General features: G+C 58.3%; 1 protein-coding gene across 5 annotated transcripts; it reads left to right on the top strand.

The window, feature by feature from the left end:
- Positions 1-353: 353 nt before the first annotated feature.
- Positions 354-24,746, top strand: Cacna1h (calcium voltage-gated channel subunit alpha1 H). Of its 5 annotated transcripts, XM_052758726.1 has the most exons (34): positions 791-1,114; positions 1,196-1,329; positions 1,519-1,616; positions 3,423-3,582; positions 4,843-5,158; positions 5,301-5,393; positions 6,307-7,096; positions 7,394-7,833; positions 9,525-9,676; positions 10,274-10,459; positions 10,890-11,007; positions 11,140-11,295; positions 11,483-11,573; positions 11,897-12,105; positions 13,094-13,516; positions 14,011-14,111; positions 14,269-14,392; positions 14,473-14,541; positions 14,637-14,821; positions 15,024-15,150; positions 15,340-15,465; positions 15,567-15,656; positions 15,866-16,058; positions 16,403-16,420; positions 17,622-17,773; positions 18,249-18,358; positions 18,517-18,650; positions 18,876-18,950; positions 20,150-20,224; positions 21,145-21,266; positions 21,374-21,619; positions 21,709-21,892; positions 22,049-22,209; positions 22,902-24,746. In XM_052758726.1, the coding sequence occupies exons 1-34, from the start codon at positions 1,022-1,024 to the stop codon at positions 23,940-23,942; spliced, it is 6,792 nt and encodes a 2,263-aa protein (XP_052614686.1). In that variant the 5' UTR covers positions 791-1,021; the 3' UTR covers positions 23,943-24,746. The 5 variants fall into 5 exon arrangements, with proteins under 5 accessions (XP_052614689.1, XP_052614687.1, XP_052614686.1 ...); XM_052758727.1 differs by lacking the exon at positions 16,403-16,420 and having other exon boundaries at positions 789-1,114; positions 15,866-16,082; positions 21,709-21,877; XM_052758725.1 differs by lacking the exon at positions 16,403-16,420 and having other exon boundaries at positions 15,866-16,082.
- The last annotated feature ends 50 nt before the right edge of the window (positions 24,747-24,796 follow it).

The raw sequence follows: 24,796 nt of genomic DNA, 5'->3' as shown, positions 1-24,796 counted from the left end.
CAGGAGGCTGATTCCTGTTTTCCGCAGCCCCATTATGGCAGAGGCACTTGTTACTGCTGAACCCATTAAGTGTAATTATGACGCTCTCAGCAGGAGCGTGTAATTACATTGGTAGCTTGGCACCACAGAGCACACTGCCTGTGTGGGCTGGGGGGCCCAGCTCCATGAGTGTGAGAGGGGTCAGGGTCAGGACTGCAAGAAGAGCATTCAGAGAATGGCCTGACCCTCCCCGCTCCTTAGCCCCCAGGTAGCCCCATGGATGGGGGGTAGTGCAGCACTGCCCCTCATAAGGGTGTCTCCCAGCTTATTCTGCCTCTGTATCTCTGACAGGTTGTTGCTTTAGCTGGTACTGGTTCTGTGGATTGTGGCCACAGACCACACAGACGCCAGCCTGTGTCCCCATGCTGAGCTGATGATGGTGCTCCTGTTTAGGGCATAGATACATGCATGCTGGTGGAGCTCTGTGCTGCTGTCTCCGTGGGCACTTCATTGATCAGCAACCCATGGAGACTTAGAGGTGCAAGACCTGCTCAAGGTCACCTGAAGGAGATTCAGTCTCCTACCACATGTGCGTAAGCTCCTGTCCCAGCTGTCATCGGCGTCGTCGGGCCTTTCTGGCATGCCCCGTGTATTTGACCCTCACTAAGGCTGCCAGGCTCCAGTGTGTTTGATGTCCTCATCTGGGCCTCCTATGTGACACCACTGGCTCACTGCAGCATTCCCAGGGCCGTCTTGGGGTATGAGGCAGGGGCAGGGGGGCAGTGACTACCTTCCTGGGAGAACTTGGGTCTCTGAGAGTCATAGGAGCCAGCATGGTGCTGTGGCGCCACCTGGTGGTCATGTTCTGGTGTTACTGCCTGCACTGTTGACCCGAGGCTGAACCCTGTCTCAGGCTGGGGAGAGGGCCCACTCCGCTGATTGCATACATGTGGGAGGGAGCGCCTGGGAGGAGGCGGAGTGGGGTTGTCTTGCTGCACATGGCCCTTAACGCACAGCCCGCAGGTGGTTCGAGCACGTTAGCATGCTGGTCATCATGCTGAACTGCGTGACGCTCGGCATGTTCCGGCCCTGCGAGGATGTCGAGTGCCGCTCAGAGCGCTGCAGCATCTTGGAGGTAAGGTGTCGAGAACTGTGAGGAGGACCAGGAGGGTACCCCGTGTGTCCTGCTCCTTCATCGCGACCCCCTTCCCTCCAGGCCTTTGACGACTTCATCTTTGCCTTCTTTGCTGTGGAGATGGTTATCAAGATGGTGGCTTTGGGGCTCTTTGGGCAGAAGTGCTACCTGGGTGACACCTGGAACAGGCTGGACTTCTTCATTGTCATGGCGGGGTATGCAGCCTCTGCTTGGGAGTCCTAGGGCTGACCTCGGGGCTGAGACCTGAGAGGGGCTAGGGTTTGACAGGCGGCCTTGCTGGGTAAGATGTGCACGTCCCGATGACCCCTGTGGGGCAGTGGGTGACGGGCTCGGAGTCATGGGCTCCTGGGCTCTTCTCCTTCCTGAGTCCCCCTGCTCCCCAGGATGATGGAGTATTCTCTGGACGGACACAACGTGAGCCTCTCTGCCATCCGTACGGTGCGTGTGCTGCGGCCCCTCCGCGCCATCAATCGGGTCCCTAGTAAGTGTCTCTCCTGTCTTGAGTAAGAGATCAGCCTGTATGTCCTGCTGGCCCCACTGCTTACCTAGACACCAGCAGACTTGGCCCTTCTAGGGTAGTGCCAGCTGGGATGTGATGGAGACTCCCAGTCCTTAGCGATGGGAGCCGCTCTGAGCCTTGGCCTCCTCATTTGCATAGCATCTGAGGGGAGACTGGGGGCTGAGAAGGTTCCCAGCTACACCACTGTCCAGTGGTGTCTGAGGCAGGTGGAGCACACGTGAGAGACTGGGCTACGGCGTGGGGTGCTCTGCAGCCCACTACCCATCCCTCCCATACAAAGGAAAGGAGCTAAGCTCTGGGGCAAGGGAGGGACACACCGCATACTCCCACTACACGTGGAGGGAAAACACGCAGGAAAGTCACATGGCTGTGCTTGGGACGTGGCTCTGTCCAGATGCCGGCCATCTGCCTGCGTTTAGGGATAGTTTAGGTGTTTTCTTAGTAGCTAAATTCAGATGTTCAGTTTGAGGGTGGGAGGTGCAACACCCTTGGAGCTGTGCGGGGTGTGTCTCTACATGCTTGAACAGGTGTGGTTCCAGGTCTACCTGGGCATGCACACCCCCTTTTCAGCTGCCTGATCTGAACTTTTTAACCTCAACACTGACCCTTCCACCTACCTGCCTCGCTATGACTTCTGGGATCAGATACAACTCAAATGCTGTGTGACATTGGACACGTTACCAAACCTCCCTGAGCCCCAGGTTCCCTTTATACCAATGGAGTACAGAGTATATTTCCCAAGGACAGCAGAGTGTGAGGTGAAGGGACACGTGGTTCTGAGGGCTCTGCCTAGCACCCGGTGTGCCCAGTGTAACTCAGCAGGGCCCACAACTCCTCTACCTGGACGACCTTTGTACCGGAGCAGAGGTGAAACCCAGGTCCACTCCCATTCGAAATGCTCAGGTTAAGTGTCCAGGTAACTCTGGAATTCCTTCCTAGACAGGACTGCCTGTTTCTCACAGCAACCCCAGAACCTTCAGAGCTGTCCGACTACCTGCTTTGGCTCGACTCTGACCCCTAGATCACATGATGACCCAGGGTGGTGTGATCATGCGACCTAGTTGGTTGCTGCTCCGTGAGACACTTGGTTTCCAGTTGAAATGTTAACCCTGCATCAGCTTGGACCACCACCCCCACCAGGACCCAGGGGCCCCCATTCCGTGGCCACCCCTCCCAGGGTTCCTCAAAACTCTGTTTCCATCTCTCACCTAGTTGTATGACTCTGTGCTCTGCCCACAGCCGAGGCTGGCCCTGTGCAGATTTTGAGCTGTGTTCTTTTGATGACTGAGAGGGGCCAGGATGAGGCCACTGTTGACCCACTTCCTAGACTTGTTCAAGTTCATACACCACCCAGGAAAAGGGACTTCAGGATTGCTTTGAGATACGGCACCTGCCCATGCCTTCCCTATAACAGGGCCCTGCGGGTCTGCTCTTGTGATGGAAATGAGAAAGCCCCTTTCCCCAGCAAAGCCTCGGAGCCCAGTGTGCTGGGGTGTCCACAGGCTCTGCACTGGCGATCTCACTGGTCCACGAGAGGCCCTGGGGATGCCACGTAATGAGATGGAACAGGGACAGGTTCGCCCTGGCTGTCTGGGGCCGCAACCTGACTGCCCTCTGGGGGTCCATCAGGCCTTTCCTGACCCTGACCTCGGCACACAGATAGCCTCGATAGGGATTTGTGAGCGGCGGGCAGGGCTTGAGGGGAAGCACCCCTAGGGCCCTCTGCCGAGGCTCAGCTGTGTTGAGCACCAGCCCTGCCTCCCTCAGGCATGCGGATCCTGGTCACTCTGCTGCTGGACACACTGCCCATGCTTGGGAATGTCCTTCTGCTCTGCTTCTTCGTCTTCTTCATCTTCGGCATCGTCGGGGTCCAGCTCTGGGCTGGCCTGCTGCGGAACCGCTGCTTCCTGGACAGCGCCTTCGTCAGGTGTGGAGGCCCCGCCTGTGCTGTATGGCTCCACCCACCTAGGCAGCCGTGACCCCGAAATGTTATCTCTTGACTCATCCCTTCGGGCCTTCCCCTCTGCAGGCCTTCCCCTCTGCAGGCCCCATCCCCAAAGGGATCTTCCTTCCGAGACTGTTCTTCTGCCCCACCCTGGTATGAGGCCACACCACCAAGGTGTTCCGTCCTTGAATACCCATAGAGTGAACCTGGGTCCTAATTTGTGGTGAGGTCCTAGGGCGCTCAGCTTTCCTCAGGACAGGTCATAGTAGGTGCAAGTACTGTCCCCGGAGACAGGGTCAAGGCGGAGATGAAGACATAGGCTTGTTAGTTCAGGGGCAGCCTGGGTAGAGGCCACGTCCTCTTTTCTCTGTGAGTGGATGTGATGAGGGATTGATACCAGGTGTCTTTAGCCCCAGAGGCCTGCCTGAGGTAAGATGCTGCGCTCATCTGTCTGCCAGTTCCTGGCATAGTATCCCCAGTGGCTGCTGCCCTCTGTCCATGCTCCCTTGCATCTGCCTGACTCAGGCAAGCGCTTCCTCAGTGTAGGCACCCTTGTACCAACATGGTGTTTGCTTCGTGGGAATGGGGGTGTGTCCATCCCCTTCATCCCGGGCCCCACGCCGTAGCAATTGGAGGGCAGGTAACCCAAGGAAAGCGACAGTGGTTCTGGGAGGCTCTCTGCTCTTCGCTAGACCCTGCTTATGAACTGTCAGCCTCTTCCAGCACCAGTCAGATACCTGAGCACTGAGCCCCTAGGATGGATACCCCCAGGCCAAGGCCTCAGAGATTCTGAGATGTCCATGGAGAGGAGTATGGGGGCTGGGGGAGAGGAAGAGAGTGGGTCCCTGAGGAGATTCCAGGGAGCCTGCAGTTGTGGAGACATACTGCCTGGCCCATGTTGCCAGGCCCCACTCAGGAGAAGTCACTGTTGGGAAAGATGTTGTAGGCACCCTGGGAAGGGAGTGAGGGTAGGTCCAGAGGCCTTGAGATGCTTCAAGCATAGCCTGTCAGTCACTGCAGCAGCGATAATGCAGTGAGCTAGGTACCACATTGTGTACCTGGTACCTCTTCCCTCATCATCCCAAGTCTAGGGCCCAGTTGAGGGGTAGGGGAGGAATTGCTATCTTGATGAGCATGTGGGATTCAGGCTCAGCAGCTCTGAGTGAGACTGGATGAGTGGATGGGGGAGTGGTATTCAGCCTAGGAACCCCTTAGCCCATGCCTTGACCTTCTGCAACCCAGGAACAACAACCTGACCTTCCTGCGTCCATACTACCAAACAGAGGAGGGTGAGGAGAACCCTTTCATCTGCTCCTCACGCCGCGACAATGGCATGCAGAAGTGCTCGCACATCCCCAGCCGTCGTGAGCTCCGTGTGCAGTGCACACTTGGCTGGGAGGCCTACGGGCAGCCACAGGCTGAGGATGGGGGTGCTGGCCGCAATGCCTGTATCAACTGGAACCAGTACTACAACGTGTGCCGCTCGGGGGAATTCAACCCTCACAATGGGGCCATCAACTTTGACAACATCGGCTATGCATGGATCGCCATCTTTCAGGTATACGCTGGGATAGCCTGGGGATCCCTGGGGGTGTGGGATGGTGACCCCTGAGAAAGGCACCCACACTGGGGTGTGACATGCACTGCTACCCTCGGGAGCTGGAGAACGTGGGCCCATGTCCAGCTGCCTGCCTCCTCAGGTCATCACCCTGGAGGGCTGGGTAGACATCATGTACTACGTCATGGATGCCCACTCGTTCTACAACTTCATCTACTTCATCCTCCTCATCATTGTGAGTGTGGGCGTGATCGGCTGGTGGGCATCCTGCATTTGATGGGGGGAAGAAGCCGTACCCTACCCTTTCCCTCTTGTCACTCATTCTGGACCTCCTCAAGTCCCTGAGCTCAGCAGTACTGAGGCAGCTGCTGGGATGGGCTTTGGTAGGTGGGCAGGCAGGGACCTTCTCTGCCCATCCTGCAGTGGAAGGAAGTAGACAGGATGGAACCTGCAACCCCTAGGTCCAAGGTGATGCCCAGAAGCTACACAACAGTCAGTCCCAGCCCTCCACATTGTGTCTGGCCCTCTCGCACAGCCTCCCCATAACAAACATGACCTAGCACAGCCCTCTGTAGTGAACACGAATCTCTGGCAGTCTCTCACAGCACCCATGACCCCACACTTCTTTGGCCCATGACTCCCCATTAACATTCACACCACACGTAGCGCGCCCCCTGAAGCATCCCATGTCTCAGATTTAGTCTCCTCTTGTCCCTTAGTGTCCTGTGGTTCTCAGTTAGGACATTGTTAGTTCATCAAACAGACGTTTCCAGATGCCTGGATGCACAGGAGCTGCCTTCAGGGACCCAGCAGGGAAGGGATGTCATACCGTTGTATTCTCAGACAGCCCATATGGCAGGACATAGAGGGGAGCCAATAATGGCCTGTGCCGGGGGAACGGGCCGTAGGGGCCGGCTGGGCAGTTCCCACAGGACAGTGTGGCCACAGAGGAGAGTATGTTGAGGACAAACCTGAGAGCAGGAAGTCCTGCATGCAGGACCCCAAAGGGGGTCCTGTCCCATTGTCACGCAGTTGTTGAATACCTGGAATGTTCTTGCTTAGAGCATTGTGGCTAGGCCCCAGTGCCCAGAGCAGGCCTGGCTGGGCTTGATCCGGAGCTGCTGGTGGTCACACACCCCCTGCCACAGGTGGGCTCCTTCTTCATGATCAACCTGTGCCTGGTGGTGATCGCCACGCAGTTCTCAGAGACAAAGCAGAGGGAGAACCAGCTGATGCGCGAGCAGCGGGCCCGCTATCTGTCCAACGACAGCACCCTGGCCAGCTTCTCCGAGCCTGGCAGCTGCTACGAGGAGCTCCTCAAGTACGTGGGCCACATCTTCCGCAAGGTTAAGCGCCGTAGCCTGCGCCTTTATGCCCGCTGGCAGAGCCGCTGGCGCAAGAAGGTGGACCCCAGCAGCACCCTGCACGGCCAAGGCCCTGGGCGGCGGCCACGGCGGCCCGGCAGACGCACAGCTTCTGTGCACCACCTGGTCTACCATCACCACCACCACCACCATCACCACTACCACTTCAGCCACAGTGGCCCACGCAGGCCCAGCCCAGAGCCAGGTGCTGGCGACACCAGGTTGGTCCGGGCCTGTGTGCCCCCCTCGCCACCATCCCCAGGCCATGGGCCACCAGACTCTGAGTCTGTGCACAGTATCTACCATGCTGACTGCCATGTGGAGGGGCCACAGGAAAGAGCCCGGGTGGCACACTCCATAGCCACTGCTGCCAGTCTCAAGCTGGCCTCAGGTTTGGGCACCATGAACTATCCCACCATCCTGCCTTCAGGAACAGTCAACAGCAAAGGTGGCACTAGCCAACGGCCCAAGGGCCTGCGGAGTGCTGGAACCGCAGGGGCTGCAGTACACAGTCCTCTGAGCCTGGGCAGCCCCAGCCCCTACGAGAAGATCCAGCATGTGGTTGGGGAACAAGGTGAGGACCCAGCCCCCAACGCACAGGAAAGTGGGGAGGAGGTACCCAGGCAAGGCAAGTCCTTGGTCCCAAGTGTTCTGGGTCCACATCTCATTGCTCCTGCCTGGTCCCAAGAGGACCCGTGAGGCCATTTTTGTGTCCTCGCCATAGACTTAGGGTCCACAGACTGCCCTTTTCTATATGAAGAAACTAAAATGGGGGTTGTGTAGGAGGGGAAATGGAGATCAGAATCTTGGGGTAGCAGGGCCCTGGGTTCTGCTGCAATAACCTAACCACACCTGTGTCTTGCCATCACAGGACTAGGCCGAGCCTCTAGCCACCTGTCTGGCCTGAGTGTGCCTTGCCCCCTGCCCAGCCCCCAGGCGGGCACGCTGACCTGTGAGCTGAAGAACTGCCCGTATTGTGCCAGCGCCCTGGAGGACCCCGAGTTTGAGTTCAGTGGCTCGGAGAGCGGAGACTCGGATGCCCACGGAGTCTACGAGTTTACCCAGGATGTCCGACATGGAGATTGCCGGGATCCTGTGCAGCAGCCCAGTGAAGTGGACACACCAGGTCGTGGCAGTGAGAGGCGGCGGCCCCCACGGCGGACAGCCTCAGAGCCAGGAGGACTAGGCCGCCTCTGGGCTTCCTTCAGTGGCAAGCTGCGTCGCATCGTAGACAGCAAGTACTTCAACAGGGGCATTATGGCGGCCATCCTTGTCAACACTCTGAGCATGGGCGTTGAGTATCATGAGCAGGTGGGCCCCCTCCCCTGGGGCAAAGCAGGGCTGGGGCTGCAGGATGATAAGTGCCAGTTTTAGAAGCAGAAAGCAGGGCCTCTTGTCTTTAAATTAGAGTTCCTAGCCTTTTCCGAGGGTTTCTGAGCTAGGGAGCTCCCTGACCTGGGACTTTTATTCAGTCAGCAATTACGGGTCCTCTGACTGGGGTTCTGATGAGTGGTGAGCATGCCATTTTGACTCTAGTTCAGCAGCTCCCAGCTGCGGGAGGAATAGGTGGGTTGAGATCAGGGACTACCCCCCGAGAGTGAGGGGACCCAGAAGCACTGCAAGGGCCTCCACCCAGTTGCCTCATCCCAAGGAGCAAGTTCTCGCCAAGACTCCCTGGAGAGGGGCTCCCAAAACTTCCTCAGCTTCCAGCTTCCCGGGCCATGTCTTCAGGACCTAAGAGACTAGAAGGGATCATCAGCAGCATGGGCTGGTCCTTTGAGGAGGATCAGAGGGTACCTGGGACTCCTCCACGCCTAGATGCTGCAACCTCTCTTCCTTCCTCAGCCTCAGGGACAACCACACTAGGGAAAACAAGGCAAAGACGTAGCAAGACAGGCACTCTTGGGGGCCAGGAAGCTCCGGGAGCTCAACCCACTTTTAGTGAATGGAGTGATTTCCTGGGGCTTTTGCCTCTGGGCTTTTTCAGTTCCTTTTTCTTATCTTGGAGTGAGTAGAGGAAATCTACCTACTGTGGCCTTAGGCAGGCCTGGGCAAGTGGTGCTAGGGTGAGGCTAAATCGGCTCCATCTTGAAGAACCCTGTGCATACACGTGTATGTGCAAACACTGCACATATCAGGCTCACTTATGCACATGTACACAGGTGTGCATGAATGCATACTACACATGCATGATTCTGTGCATTAAAATTACTCATGCATGTACATTGTGCATGCTCAAGGCTCACCTATGTACATAGAGGCTAGTGCACATGCATTTGCACTGTACACACAAGATTCACCTATTAACATGGACATCGGTTCAGCTGTGGTGGGGGCCGGTGCATACCTCATACAAGTGTGAGGATTTGGGCAAGTTTGCACATATCAGGTGTCCAGTACAATACATTCATGTTTATGCTCACGTTGTGCTAGAGTACACACACACACACACACACACACACACACACACACAAACCTATCCAGCATGCAGGGTACATGCATATGCAGACATGCAGGTCAGTGGTACGGGTATAGGCAGACATGCATGCACATGCTCTTACACAGGCAGGAGTGTCAGCATACTTATGCAAAGAGGCCTGCCGGGCTTTCTGCAAAGGAAGAGGTGGGTGAGACTGTAGATACCAACGCTGCTGCTTGGTGGCTCCATAACCATCCTGGGCCCCAGCACAGTGTCTCAGAACTATCCGGTGTTTGCAGGGCCTGCAGAGGAAGGGGTGTCTTGGGAGACTTGGCAGCACTGTGTCTAGCTATCCTTATTGGAAGGTCAGGGTGGGGAGCCTGATAAACTGGCTGTGTATCTAGAGGAGACATTCTCAGATCTTCGTTTCCTTTCCTGAGTAGAAGGTAGCTCATCCTAAGAGGCTGGGTCACTGTTGGTCCCTTGCATTCTTGATGCAATGAATTTGCTTTGACTTCTGGGTTCTGTGCCCCGAAGAGGGCAGGAACCATGATGGGTCCTGACCACCTCTCCTGACCCACAGCCTGACGAGCTGACCAATGCACTGGAGATAAGCAACATCGTGTTTACCAGCATGTTCGCCCTGGAGATGCTGCTGAAGTTGCTGGCCTGTGGGCCGCTGGGCTACATCCGGAACCCCTACAACATCTTTGATGGCATCGTTGTGGTCATCAGGTAGGACCCATCCCCACCCAGGGTAGAGGGCCAGGGAGCCTCAGTCAGTGGGCACTGCAGGGAACACAGCCTGCCAGGGCTGGAAGGCTGATGATGGAATTCATAGTGGGCAGGGTGACAGACATGAGGACCCTGGTCACTCACATGATAGATCATCAGGTCTAATCCCCACCTTGGAGACTTGTCCATGCTGTACAGTTGGTCAGCCATGTCTGTAGTGGGGGCCCGCTTATGGGCAGGTGAATACTGGTCCTGGGGTGGGAAGCGGCATTTGCAAAAGCAAAATAAGCCCAGAATGATGGAATGCTTGAGACTGGGCCCATATCCCTTCAGAGGGTCTTGTACCTGGAAGGGATGAGTTGAACATACAGGTGAGCCAGGCATGAAAGGCCAGGGTAGAAGACCCTGTCAGCAGGTGCCCTGAGAGCTGGGAGCCAGAGCTTCCCTGAGGCTCAGGAGCCACAGCAGCTGGGGCTACTCTAGTTCCCAGGGTACCATGATGCAGCTGGACCTGCCCCCAGCTGTGGGGTTACACAGAGGCTATGGTCACTCCCAGACTGGCCATCCTGACCCTCGTCCTATGATCCCGACCCATAGCGTCTGGGAGATCGTGGGCCAGGCGGATGGTGGTTTGTCCGTACTCCGCACGTTCCGGCTGCTGCGGGTGCTGAAGCTGGTGCGTTTCCTGCCGGCCCTGCGGCGGCAGCTGGTGGTGCTCATGAGGACCATGGACAACGTGGCCACCTTCTGCATGTTACTCATGCTCTTCATCTTCATCTTCAGGTGGGTGGGGCCCAAGCTCCTCCCTCAGGCAGCACTGACATGAGTTAGGACACTAGGCATGGTGGAGGGTGGGGCTCAGAGCAGAGCTGTGGGGTCCCCAGGTGGAAAAGCTAAATTGGGCCCTGGGAATGGTGTCAGGCTTCTAGCGGGGTTTGCCTAGTGCCTTCTGTGTGCCAGTCTTGCCACTTGGGGAGGGAGTGGGAGAGTGAGCATCCCACAAGCTACTGAGACCGGACGTCCTTGCCACTGTCCGAAGGCATTATGGTGGCCTTTTGCCCACGCCTTTAATGGTTAAAGCCTTCTCAGCCGTAGAAAAATTGTTGAGCCCCAGGGTTGGCCCTTACGGCGAAGGCAGAGTGTGGTGCGTCTGGTAGCTAACTCAGGCAGAGGGGGTACGGGGCCCCTCCCGCTCAGTGCCCATCCCCCTCAGCATCCTGGGAATGCACCTCTTTGGCTGTAAGTTCAGCCTGAAGACAGACTCTGGAGACACCGTCCCTGACAGGAAGAACTTCGACTCCCTGCTGTGGGCCATCGTCACTGTGTTCCAGGTACAGCCAGCCCCAGGTGTCCCTAGGACAGCCAAGGGACTGTGGAGAGCCCTGGCTCTGTCCCCGGGGAGGTGCAAGGGTCTCCTTGTGGGACCAGCACCGCCTTTCAGCCCTGCAAACGTGTCCCCCCAGATCCTGACCCAGGAAGACTGGAACGTGGTCCTCTACAATGGCATGGCTTCCACCTCCTCCTGGGCTGCCCTTTACTTTGTGGCCCTGATGACCTTCGGGAACTACGTGCTCTTCAACCTGCTGGTGGCCATCCTGGTGGAAGGCTTCCAGGCAGAGGTAAGGGGTTGATAGGATACAGTCTGGGCATGGAGGCAGCCTTGCCTCGGCAGACCCTCCACATGTTCACCCTGCGACCTCTAGGCCCATACATCCACCTTGTGCTCCCAAGCGTATGACTTGGGCTGGGTGCAGAGGACCCTGCTGTGGGAACTTTCACACTTACCTTGTGTTGGCATGGCTTCAGGGTGACGCCACCAGATCTGACACGGACGAGGACAAGACATCTACCCACTTAGAGGAGGATTTTGATAAGCTCAGAGATCTTCAAAGCACAGGTATGTGCTTAGATGGTGTAAACCAGTGATTCTCAACTTGTGGGTCATGACCCTTGGGGGAGCGGTCACATACCAGATATCCTGCAATCATATATTTACATTAAAATTTATAAGAGTAGCAAAATTACAGTTATGAAGTAGCAACAAAAATAATTTTATGGTTGGGGGGTCACCTCACCACAACATGAGGAATTGTATTAAAGGGTGATCACATTGTTAGGAATGTTGAGAACCACTGGTATAGACTGAGGCTGAGTTCTGGCAGGTAGGTTCCTACTGCTGGAGCCTCCAGAGGCTGAGACAGCCCCTTCATTCACCCCTAGAGATGAAGATGTACTCACTGGCTGTGACCCCTAACGGGCACCTAGAGGGCCGGGGCAGCCTGCCGCCTCCTCTGATCACGCACACAGCGGCTACGCCTATGCCTACTCCCAAGAGCTCCCCACACCTGGATGTGGCCCATGTTCTCCTGGACTCACAGCACAGCAGCAGTGGCTCTGTGGACCCCCAACTGGGGGACCAGAAGTCTCTGGTAGGGACCAACCCCAGCCCCTGAGATAAGGGAGGGTCCCCGTGACACCCCAGCCCTGTCTGAGACTGAGAGTCGGGGCCATTCTGTTCCTGGAAGCCAGGGTGGTTACTCCCAGGAGACGAGCCTGGGGACATGAGAGAGGAGTGAATGTGTGTTTTGATCGCTCCTGGTTACAGCTGTGTAGAATTACAGTAGAAGATGAAAGCTGGCCAAGCACAGGGCACACCAGAGAAGCAAGGGAACTGACGAAGACATTTAAAAGTAACCTGGGAAACTGACAGGCAGGCCAGGCTGAGGGTCCACGGGTCGTGGAGGATATTGGCAGCTCACTTCTGTTCACACCCCGAGTGCCTGGTGATAGGGTCCCGTGGCTTCTGAGACCCTGAGAAGGGTCAGGCGGGGGTGTACAGAGGCAGCAGCTAGACCACGTGGAGGAGCTTAGGAGCAGATCTGGAGGCAGTAATCAGGGGAGAGGAGAAATATGAGACAGTTGTGTTGGGTGGAGAAATCAAAGAGTCCCCGGGCTGAGTCACTTAGCACAGCCTGTCACAAGTCGGTTGCCAAGGGGCCCTGAGAGGCAGAGACAGGCCAGAGGAGAGTAAGACTCAGCTCCTGTGAGACCCTGGAGGTGAGGAGGAGTCTGGAGACTCCTGGAGTGGTGTGGAAAGCTAGAGAGGACCTGGGCTATGGGCCTCTGCATATCCTGGTCAGAGTCACGCTTTGCCAGCCCTGGCCGATCCCGGGCTTCTGCACTAACCATGTCCAGCTGAGTCAGGTATTACCTGAAAACAGACCATTGGTAGTGCCCTGGCCGAGTACTTGCTAGGTGGGATAGCCATGCATGGCCAGGTGTACCACAAGCGTTTCGTAGATGCCCATGATGGCAGTTGACAGTACTGTCTTGGGGAAGTTCCTCCTATCCCAGAAACGGGGGTATGTGGTGAACCTCAGGCCTGTGCCAGTCTGCTCACTCCCTGCCACCCCCCAGGCCAGCCTCCGCAGCTCCCCTTGTGCCCCATGGGGCCCCAGCAGCGCTGGGAGCAGCCGGCGCTCCAGCTGGAACAGCCTGGGCCGTGCACCCAGCCTCAAACGCCGCAGCCAGTGTGGGGAGCGTGAGTCTCTGCTCTCTGGCGAGGGAAAGGGCAGTACAGATGACGAGGCTGAGGACGGCAGACCCGGCACAGGAAGCCACCCAGGGGCCTCGCCTGGGCCCCGTGCCACCCCGCTGCGGCGGGCCGAGTCGTTGGACCACCGCAGCACTCTGGACCTGTGCCCCCCACGGCCTGCCGCCCTCCTCCCCACCAAGTTCCATGACTGCAATGGGCAGATGGTGGCCCTGCCCAGCGAGTTCTTCCTGCGCATCGACAGCCACAAGGAGGATGCAGCTGAGTTTGATGATGACATAGAGGATGTGAGTGGGTGAAGTAAGGTGGGGCATGGACCACACTCAGAGCCATTTTTATTTCCATCCTTCTCTGGGAGTGACTAAAGGCAGAGTGCTCCCTAGGCCCATAGTTACCTCAGCTCCTGTCTCAGTGTGGTCCTCAGTGGAAGGGAAGGGAGCAGGGCAGGCGTCAGTTTGTCTGACCCAGGTTAGGAGCTACCTGCCATTGGAGGACAGGCCCCTCAGGGCCAGGAACTGCCTGGGGTTCAAGAGGAGAGGTGGTCACTACAAAAAGCAGCCCGTGTTGGCCGAGGATAGTTCTTCAGGAGCCAGTCAGCTCTTCCATTCCCCTGGCCCTCCCAGCAGGGCCACCCTCCCATTGCCCAGGTGGGGAGGGTGAGGCGGGGAGGGGGCAGGGAGTGGCAAGAAAGGCTGTCCTCGGGTGGGAGGGTCAGGGTGGCCGTGTGCTGGGAAGCAGCAAGAGGAGACCTCCGTGACGCAGAACCCGTCTCTGTCCCCAGGGCTGCTGCTTCCGCTTACACAAAGTGCTGGAACCCTATGCGCCTCAGTGGTGCCGCAGCCGGGAGTCCTGGGCCCTGTACCTCTTCCCACCGCAGAACAGGTGAGCTGGCTTAAACCCAGCAGCCACGGAGGCTGCATCCTACCGGGAAGGTAGAGTGAGCCCAGACCAATCCACCCATGGCCAAGCACGTCACCTCACGCAACGTGACTAGACACCGAGTCTGTTTGGGGTCTTCTGACCTCGGCTGCCTCCTCAGGCTGCGGGTCTCCTGCCAGAAAGTCATCGCACACAAGATGTTTGACCACGTGGTCCTCGTCTTCATCTTCCTCAACTGCATCACCATTGCCTTGGAGAGGCCAGACATTGACCCAGGCAGCACCGTGAGTCCCCGAACGCAGCTGGCCCTCTGGGTGGGACAGGGTCAGGAGGACTTGGACCTCCCACTGGTCTCTCCCCGCAGGAGAGGGCCTTCCTCAGCGTCTCCAACTACATCTTCACAGCCATCTTCGTGGTAGAGATGATGGTGAAGGTACCGGTGTTCCCCTCCCCCCTCGGGTCCCTGTCCCACACTACCCTGTCCTGGGGACCCTCTGCCAAGCCTGTACATGACTGTCCCTCCCCAAGGTGGTAGCCCTGGGACTGCTGTGGGGTGAGCACGCCTACCTGCAGAGCAGCTGGAATGTGCTGGATGGGCTCCTTGTCCTGGTGTCCCTGGTTGACATCATCGTGGCCATGGCCTCAGCGGGCGGTGCCAAGATCCTCGGCGTCCTGCGTGTGCTGCGCCTGCTTCGGACCCTGCGGCCTCTGAGGTGGGAGTGTAGGGGGTGGGGGGGGGGGCACCCATATACATCCAGAAAGGACCCAGAAGCCCAGCCCCACCTTGGCCCCAACTGTATGGCTCTCCAGCCACACCTTCACATCCCCTTAGGGCCCTTGCGTGTGCCATTGCTTCTGCCCGCTGGTTGCCCTCTTAGATGCACCCAACGGCGTATCCCCTCTGCCTGGGTGCAGGGTCATCAGCCGAGCTCCGGGCCTCAAGCTGGTTGTAGAGACTCTGATATCATCGCTCAGGCCCATTGGGAACATCGTCCTCATCTGCTGTGCCTTCTTCATTATCTTTGGCATCCTCGGGGTGCAGGTATGTGGCCCTGGCTTGTCCAAGGTCTGCCCCACCCTGGGCCTCCCGCTCCCCACTGGCGGGATGGGTCCTGTCCTCCGTGGTGGGTGGTCAGCACGTCTAGTTTGCAGTCCAAGAGGCCTGAGGTAGGCAGGTCCGTGGGCCAGGGATTGGGCCAGGCCCCCTGGAGTGACGGCTCTTTCCGGTCAGCTTTTCAAGGGCAAATTCTACTACTGCGAGGGCGCAGATACCAGGAATATCACCACCAAGGCCGAGTGCCATGCCGCCCACTACCGCTGGGTGAGGCGGAAGTACAATTTTGACAACCTGGGTCAGGTAGGTGTGGGTGGTGTGCAGTGTGGCTCTGGAGGTATCTAGGGGGGTGGGGGACATGGCTACAGTCCTACCCTGCCAGTGACCCTTACCCTGCTGCACAGGCGCTGATGTCCCTGTTTGTGCTGTCGTCCAAGGATGGCTGGGTGAACATCATGTATGATGGTCTTGATGCCGTGGGCATTGACCAGCAGGTGCGCAAGTCTGGGACGGCCCTCATGGGTAACCTTGAGCCAGTCCTGCATGTCTTTGAGATTGGGGGCAGGTCATCTCAGAAACCTTGCCCAGAACTTCGGCCTGCCAAGGTGCAGCCACTCTGTCTGACCCTACAGGCCAGGCCCGGGGAGGGCTTCCGGGCAGGAAGGTGGATGGATGGTCAGGGACCCCTTCTTGTGTGCCGCAGCCCGTGCAGAACCACAACCCCTGGATGCTGCTGTACTTCATCTCCTTCCTGCTCATCGTCAGCTTCTTCGTGCTCAACATGTTCGTGGGCGTGGTGGTGGAGAACTTCCACAAATGCCGGCAGCACCAGGAGGCCGAGGAGGCGCGGCGGCGTGAGGAGAAACGGCTGCGGCGCCTGGAGAGGAGGCGCAGGAGTAAGGCGGCCCCCAAGGTGGAGGGTCGGTACCTGAACGCATGCTGCGTGGCGCCCAGCTCTGGGCCTGCAGGCCCCCCCACCCCCCGCCCAGGTGGCTCTGCACGTGGCCACCTTGCATGGGGGCCAGGCCTTGGAAGAGGGGCCAACTGGAGTGAGCAGCTGGGGTGCCTGCCATGACAGGATGCAGGATACCCCGTGAGGGCCCAGGAGGCAGAGGGGACACTCTCAGACCCCTCATGATGAATTGGAGAGACAGGACAGTGGGCCCTAGCTTGGGAGCAAGGAGGGCTTCCCACACAGCGTCCCCACCACAACCGCTCAGACATGTCCTTGTTTTTCCAGGCACTTTCCCCAACCCAGGTACCTGCCCTGCTCTGCATGCTCAGCCTGCTGCTACTGCTGCTGTTGCTGCTGCTGCAGTGGGAAAGATGGGTGTCCTAGGCCTCCAGGGGCCACCTCAGGGTGGGCACAAGTGCCAGGGTGCTGCCAGAGGGTGGGAAGAAGGCCAGTGGCTTGCCCGCCAGTGTTCATGTTGCTGCCCCTGCCCTTGCTTGGCCCTCCTCGTGGCTAGCATGTACACACGTCTCTTGTACCCAGGGGACAAGGTCCATCCTTGTACTCCAGGGCTCATGGCTGCTCCTTCTGGTGTCGCAGCTGGCTGTCGGCCCCCCTGGCTGCTTGCCCGGAAGCTGAGTTTGCTAATGACTGCATGTTGGGCTGAGAAGCATGTGGGTCCAGGGTGGGATGGTCGCCCATCAGACCCTGCTCTTCCAGGCCTTGGCCTTCAGCCCCTGTGTGTGGTTCTAGGCCGAGGTGGGTTCTGGGGTGCAGGGTGGTTCGAACCCTCACCAGTGGGACCCGTTAACTACACTGGGCTCCCACAAGAGGACTGCTGCAAGCAGGCACAGCGTTTGTAGATAAACCTGTGGGGATGCATGTGGGGAGGGGTGTACCCCAGGTGGCCTCCTGTCCTGACTTCAGCCTCGGGCTCTCTGGGGTACACATCCCAGGCCACAACTGGTCACTAGTGGCCCCTTGGAGGCTGGGAGGAGCTAAAGCCTGAAGGCCAGGGATGGCTTGTATGCCATCTCTGTCCAAGTGGAGCCTGCAGAGCCCAGACAGGGAGCTGACTACCGTATCAGCAAGATGTCTAAACCCCAGTGTCAGCACGTGGTTGGCGAAGAGGACAGTCCCTCTGCTCCCCAAACTAAGCCACTGAAGAAGGGGGTCTGGGCAGGCACTCAGATAGGGAGGCTGGGACGGCTCATCCCTCCCGGGCACTGTTGGGGGTCCCAGTCCTGCTCCCTGGGTACCGTGGATTCAAAGGTACCTCTTGACCAGAACAGGCCTTTCTAAAAAGGATCTTCCCTCCTCCAGCCTGGGACTAGTCCAGGGGCCACCCAGCCAGGTGACTGAGCCATGAGCCTGAGCCATGTCCGTGCACACACACTTAGTATTCCAAAATGAAGACGGGGCCTTTGGATGCCAAAGTGGGGTGGGAGGGGCTTGCACAGGCAATCTCTTAGCACCCAGGTTGCTCAGTGGTTCCCCTTTTCCACAGAGGCCCAGCGCCGGCCCTACTACGCAGACTATTCACATACACGCCGCTCCATCCATTCGCTGTGCACCAGCCATTACCTGGACCTCTTCATCACCTTCATCATCTGCCTCAATGTCATCACCATGTCCATGGAGCACTACAACCAGCCCAAGGTGGCCAGAGGCAGGGGGTTGGACTGGGAAGAGGCCCCTCCAACAGGGGTGGGAGGGATATGGAGCTTGTGTTTCCTCCAACACAAGACTAGGGGCTGAAACCCACCAGGGCCCTGCCTTGCAGCTGTGGGCACCAATGCAACAGGGGCTAGCCGGGGACCTCAAGCCTGAGGGCCATTGTCTTTGCTGAAGGGCTTCCTTCCCTCTGGGCACCCCTCAGGGAGTGCAGGTTCTCTATAGCAGAGTCTTTTGGTGGAAATACACTTGGCCTGTGGAAAATGCCATCTATCAGGGCAGAGGACAGCGAATAAATAGCCTGGTTCCTCCCTTTCCTAAAGTCCTCAGCCTGCTCACAGGGTCGTTGGGTGATGACCTCAGGCATGCCACAGGCATCGTAGAGTTGGCACTCAGGGAGCAAGGAGATGGGGCAGCTAGGAGCCACAGGGCACCTCAGCCAGCTCTCCTCTGTCCCCAGTCTCTGGATGAGGCCCTCAAGTACTGCAACTACGTCTTTACCATTGTCTTCGTCTTCGAGGCTGCCCTGAAGCTGGTGGCCTTTGGGTTCCGGAGGTTCTTCAAGGACAGGTGTGTGGTCTCGGAGGCAGGGCAGGTCGGGGCCACAGGTGGCCTGGGACAGGCTGCAGGTGGTAGGGAGGAGGCTCTTTTCCCTTCGGGGTGAGCTTTGGCTGAGCTGCAGCTACTCCAAGCCATGGCCACACTAAGCTTCACCCGTGGCTGGCCAGGTGGAACCAGCTGGACTTGGCCATAGTCCTTCTGTCCATCATGGGCATTGCGCTGGAGGAAATTGAGATGAACGCTGCCCTGCCCATCAACCCCACCATCATCCGCATCATGCGCGTGCTTCGCATCGCCCGTGGTAGGTGGCCTCTGTGTGCCCTGTCCGGGGTCTCTCTAGGCTGTCAATAGGAGGCCCCAGACCCAGTAGGATGGGCTACAGATAGGCTCCATCTTTAGCTGACGCCTGGGACATCTGCAGCCAGAGAACCCCTGTCTGTAGATAGAAAGTGAAGGGGACTCGTGTCCAGGGACCCCTGGGCTGTCGGGTCAGCTTGGCCCTGTTGACGTTCGGCTCCTGCCCTAGTGCTGAAGCTACTGAAGATGGCCACAGGCATGCGTGCCCTGCTGGATACTGTGGTTCAAGCTCTGCCGCAGGTAGGTTGGAGTCCAGCACCCCTGAAGGCCACCACAAGCCTTCAGGGCACAGGCTTCAGGGAGGGCATGGCACGTGTCCCCTTGCTTGCTCTGTCCTGAGGCCAGGGTCGTGCCCGAATGTTTGGCTTGGCTGGTCTAGAAGAGGTTGGGAAGAGGGCATCCCACCTTGGCCTCAGGCTTTGGGCGAGAGCATTAGTGACGAGGGCCTGCCTCGCTGGTGCACACGGGAGGTAAGGGGCCGCAGTGAGGCCAGCAGGGTCCAAGGCGAGCTTGCCAATGGACAGGGGACTCTGGTGGTGGCGTTTGAGCCCATGCAGACCAGAATCCTGAATTCACACCTTCAGCCCTGCCCCAGTCCTTCCTATCCCTGGATTGTAGGATATGTCTGCACTGTTCAGCCCAATCTGTACCAAGCAGGAACACACTGGAAGACTTGTACACATGCTCCACAGCCCAACCTGTGGCCTAGCCACCCCTGCACCTGTGCCCATCCTCCAGTTGACAGACCACCAACTCAGCATGTTCCCATCCACCTAGCTCCCCACTCACTTATTCAACCCACTGCCACCTCTGTCTCATATGTTCCCTTATACCCATATACCCACTCTCCAGCCCTCTGTACTGCTTGTCTCCATCTTGCCTGACACATGCTGGCCTCAGCAGCATTTTGAGCTGTGTCTGAGTCATTTTATACCATGTTTACTGTCCATGGGGTCAGTGATGGAGGCCTGGGAGATGCCTTGAATAGGGGCTGGAGTAGATGCTGGAGTTAGGGTGTTGCAGGTGCTAGGGTTGGCAGATTCTCATGGGTGGTTGTATGAGATCCCCTGCTGGCGCTCCTGTCCACCAAGCACCAACCCAGTGTTGGGACTCTGAGGTGTCCTTTCCATGTGGGAGGCATGATCCCTGGAGTGGGACCCCTCTAGGCCTTGAGGGCTAGGCAGAGGGTAGAGCAGCTCCCAGGAGGAATTGAGAGAACAAAGCAGGCATTGGGAACCATGGAGGGAACAGAGGCTAGCTTGCAGAGGGATGCTGAGCCGGGACAGAGATCCTCTGAGGATGGAGATGGCCTAGGCCCAGGAAGGCCACAAGGCTTAAGTGGATCTGTAGCTGGGCCCTCGTCCCCGGGTGGGGAGTGGTGGGGCAGGGCAGAGCAGGCCAGCACGGGGCTGACATTGTTTCACTTCTCTCTTGTGTAGGTAGGGAACCTTGGTCTTCTTTTCATGCTCCTGTTTTTTATCTATGCTGCCCTGGGAGTGGAGCTGTTTGGGAGGCTAGGTGAGTGTGGCCACTCCGTGCCTCTCCCACAAGGTGATGCTGGTCCCCAGAGAGGTGGCTCTTGTGTCTACCCCACCACACCTCCCCATAGGGTTATAGAGAGTGCAGGGTACTGGCCTAGACCAAGTAGTCCACGGGCCTTCTGGTGTGTCCTCAGACTGCCTGTTCACCTCCACCCTGCCAGCCCACTGTTTAAAGCAGGTACACACCTGTGCACACATGCCCACGTAGAAGCATGCTCCCAGATCTGTGATGCACGTGACCACACTCAAGCCAGCCAGGCAGGGCCACATCCTGGGGTGAATGTGTGCACTGGAAGACGTGCACACACTAGCACATCCCCATGCCTCACCCTGAACATTGTCCCCAGGAAAGGTTGCCAGCGATGGGTCTTCTGTAACAAGTCTGAGACCTTATTCCGTCTAGAGTAGGGCATGTTGGGAACTGCTCGGCCCTTCCGCTAGCTGTGGGGATCTTCTAGGGCCTTCGTGTGCCCCAGTTGGACAGAGGCCATGCAGGTTGTCACAGAATGTTGAGAACTGAGTCCAGGCATGGCTCCCACTCAGTCATCACACACATGTTCACATCAAATGTCTACAAATCATTTCTTCCCTGCCTCCAAGTCTACCAAGATAGGTCTGGGGGCCGGGCTTGGCAGCCAGGCCACCTTGTGCCCCAGAGAACCCCATGGCTTGGTACGTACCAGCCACAAGCAGAGAGGCCACGGCTAAGGCTTGGGGGTGCTTAGGAGCTCAGCTAGTGCTGTCTGCAGAGGACAGGTCCGTGCAGAACAGAGGTCTGGGCCCCAGGCTCCAAACACACATGCCCCAGCCAGTCCCACATGGGACGTGGTCTGCTGACCTTGCCCCAGTCCCACCGAGGCAGGAGTGCTCTGAGTGGGCCGGGACTCTTCCTTGCAGAGTGCAGCGAGGACAACCCCTGTGAGGGCCTGAGCAGGCACGCCACCTTCACCAACTTCGGCATGGCCTTCCTCACGCTGTTCCGAGTGTCCACGGGGGACAACTGGAATGGGATCATGAAGGTAATGGCGGGGCTGCTCCTCCCGCCCCTCTTCCTGGCTCTGACGGGGGTGGGGGTGGGGGGGGCGGGGGTGTCGGAGCCATGACCCCACCCTGCTGCCCGCCCCAGGACACTCTGCGGGAATGCGCCCGTGAGGACAAGCACTGCCTCAGCTACCTGCCCGCTCTCTCGCCTGTCTACTTCGTCACCTTCGTGCTGGTTGCCCAGTTCGTGCTGGTCAACGTGGTGGTGGCCGTGCTCATGAAGCACCTGGAGGAGAGTAACAAGGAGGCCCGCGAGGATGCCGAGATGGATGCCGAGATCGAGTTGGAGATGGCTCAGGGCTCCGCAGCCCAGCCCCCGTCAGGAGCGCAGGTAAGGCTTCTCGGGGGGCCCAGGGTGGTCCCAGGGTTTCCGGGGGGGCGGGGCGCTGCTGGGCTGATAAGCAGCTTTGCTCGCCACAGGAAAGCCCGGGTACCCAGCCGGACACTCCGAACCTCCTGGTCGTGCGCAAAGTGTCTGTGTCCAGGATGCTCTCGCTGCCCAACGACAGCTACATGTTCCGGCCCGTGGCGCCCGCCGCTGCCCCACACCCTCACCCACTGCAGGAGGTGGAGATGGAGACCTACACCGGTAGTGTCCCTTCGGGTATGGACGCTGGCGGGGGGGCAGCAGGGCAGCGGGACTGGACTGGGCAGGGAGGTTGGGCAGGTGGGAAACTGGACAGCATGGCAAGGGAGGGCTGGAGGAAAGATGTGTGGCCAAGTCCTCAGGCCACACAGTTCAGATGCATCCCTGCCCCAGGCCCGGTCACCTCTGCTCACTCGCCGCCCCTGGAGCCCCGTGCCTCCTTCCAGGTCCCGTCAGCTGCATCCTCTCCAGCCAGGGTCAGCGATCCCCTTCATGCCCTCTCACCCCGGGGTACGCCCCGCTCTCTGAGCCTCTCACGGATACTCTGCAGACAGGTAAGGGAAACTCTCATCCCACACTTTGGGGCTCCCCAGGGTTCCTTTTCCCCATTCGGAGTGGTTAGCAAGGCTGCGGCCCAAGAGGACGTGTGCTACATGTATCCTTGGAGTTTTCCATCTCCGCTAGGTGAGTCCTCAGCCAGTTGGCTCAGCATCAACAGGTCAGCTGTGGTAGCAGACCCCCTCATGGACTCAAGTCCCTTTCTTCGGCAGAAGCCTCAGGCCCCCACAGTGGCTAATGTGCCTGTACCACCCAGCCTGGTCCATAGCCTCTGCCTGCCCTTCCCCTCAGTTCCCACTACCTGACACAAGATCCTCTTACAATATGGAAGCTCTTGGGAACTTCCTGTACTTGGGGTACAAGTTGGGCTTTGGGTATGTGAGGCTCAAGAGTGAGGAAGTGGCCTGGGCCCTGGAAGACTTTCTTGGAGCTCAGACCCCCCCCAGGCCTCTTCTCCATGTGCCCACAGTGTAGCAAATTCATCCTCGGAAATCTCATAGGTCAATGGGTAAGGCTAAAGTCAGGACAGCTCCCGGTCCCACCTAACCCTGAGTCACCAGCCTGGAGGGTGAGAGCCACCCTGGGGTATTGCCAACCTTGACCTTTCCAGGGTCCCCGATGGTGAAGAACGTGCCTGACTGCTGGGTGCTAGACAGGGTCTTTAGCTTGGCTCTCCGTGTCCTTTCAGGAGGCCATGCACACCGAGTCCCTGGAAGGGCAGGTTGATGACCCTGGAGAAGACAGCGTGCCAGACCACACAAAGCCGGCTGAAAACACCTCCCCGAGGCAGGTGTCTCTGCGGTCCCCTCCCTGCTCCCCACGACCTGCCAGTGTCCGTACTCGCAAGCACACTTTCGGGCAGCGCTGCATCTCTAACCGCCCTCCCGCCCTGGGAGGAGAGGAGGCTGAAGCAGCGGACCCGGCAGATGAGGAGGTCAGCCACATCACCAGCTCAGCCCACCCCTGGCCGGCTACAGAGCCCCCCAGCCCAGAGGCCTCCCCAATAGCCTCCCCTGCTGCCAAAGGGGCAGTGGGCAGTGGGCGGGACCCACACAGGTTCTGCAGTGTAGATGCTCAGAGCTTCCTGGACAAACCAGGCCGGGCGGATGCACAACGGTGGCCCTCTGTGGAACTGAATAGTGGAGACAGCCACCTAGAGTCCGGGGAGGGAAGGGGCCGGGCCTCAGAGCTTGAGCCGGCTCTCGGAGCACGGAGGAAGAAGAAGATGAGCCCCCCCTGCATCTCCATTGACCCTCCCGCTGAGGATGAGGGCTCCTCCCGGCCCCCTGCGGCTGAAGGTGGCAATACTACCCTGAGGCGCCGAACCCCGTCCTGCGAGGCTGCCCTCCACAGGGACTGCCCAGAGTCCACAGAGGGCCCAGGCACTGGAGGGGACCCTGTAGCCAAGGGTGAGCGCTGGGGCCAGGCTTCCTGCCGAGCAGAGCACCTGACTGTCCCCAACTTTGCCTTCGAGCCTCTGGACATGGTGGGACCTGGTGGAGACTCTTTCTTGGACAGTGACCAAAGCGTGACCCCAGAACCCAGAGTTTCCTCTTCGGGGGCTATAGTGCCTCTTGTACACCATGAAACTGAACCTTCTGTGCCCTCTGGTGACCCCCCAGAGAAGGGGCAAGGACTGTACCTCACTGTGCCCCAGACCCCCTTGAAGAAACCAGGGTCTCCCCCAGTAACCCCTGCCCCAGATAACAGTGGAGATGAGCCTGTGTAGATTGGGCTGCGTATACACAGGGATTTGGCATTCAGGTTGGTGGCTCCCTGCAGGGTGGTAACCCCAGTCAGGGCCGTGAGTGGACCCTGGCTCAGGCCCTACTGAGGCAAAGGGACCCGGAGATGTCATCCCGGGAGAGGCAGCAGACATTCAGTCTCTGCACCATGACACAGGAGCAGCCTCGGGCCCCACGAGCCTCCCTCGTGGTGATTCAGGTTTGGGTTTTTCTGAGTTTTTAACCACCACCATCTGAAGTCGTACCAGGACCAGGTCGATTAGTCTCAAGAGGAGAGGCTATGTCCTGGGAAGGACCAGAAACTCCTCATGGGCAGGAGGGCACCACAGATCCATCCATATGACACAGATTTCCATAGGGAGCACACGCTTGAGCCCCTTGTGCCCTGGTGGGCAGACACTTGGTCCTGTAGCCACCACATCCCATATCACCTTCGTTCACAGTCCTGTTCCTGTCCATCACTCGGCATTCTTCCTCTCACACTACCCTGTTCCATCCTCTTAGATGGTCTAGAAACTTTTCGGTGACCCTGGGAAGGGCCACATCACCAAGGAGTTACTGGCCCGTGCAATAAGACATCACAGTCCCAACTGAGCAGGGCTTCCCATTCCATCCCAGGCCTCTGGCCCTGACATTCATCTGCCATCTGTTTGCTTTGTCATCTGTTTTACACATTCAGGTTCAACGTCGCAATAATCTGATGCAGAAAACTTGGCTTCCTAAGTCAAAGATAAGGGGAGGGAAGGGGCAAAGCAAAGCTGAATAAACACTAACTTATTTAAGAAATACACTTGGAGCCGGGCAGTGGTGGTGCACACCTTTAATCCCAGCACTTGGG

Source organism: Peromyscus californicus, unplaced genomic scaffold (assembly GCF_007827085.1).
Source record: "Peromyscus californicus insignis strain IS unplaced genomic scaffold, ASM782708v3 Scaffold_3__1_contigs__length_106647218, whole genome shotgun sequence".
NCBI classification, from domain to species: Eukaryota; Metazoa; Chordata; class Mammalia; order Rodentia; family Cricetidae; genus Peromyscus; species Peromyscus californicus.
This window is presented reverse-complemented; position numbering and strand designations above follow the sequence as displayed.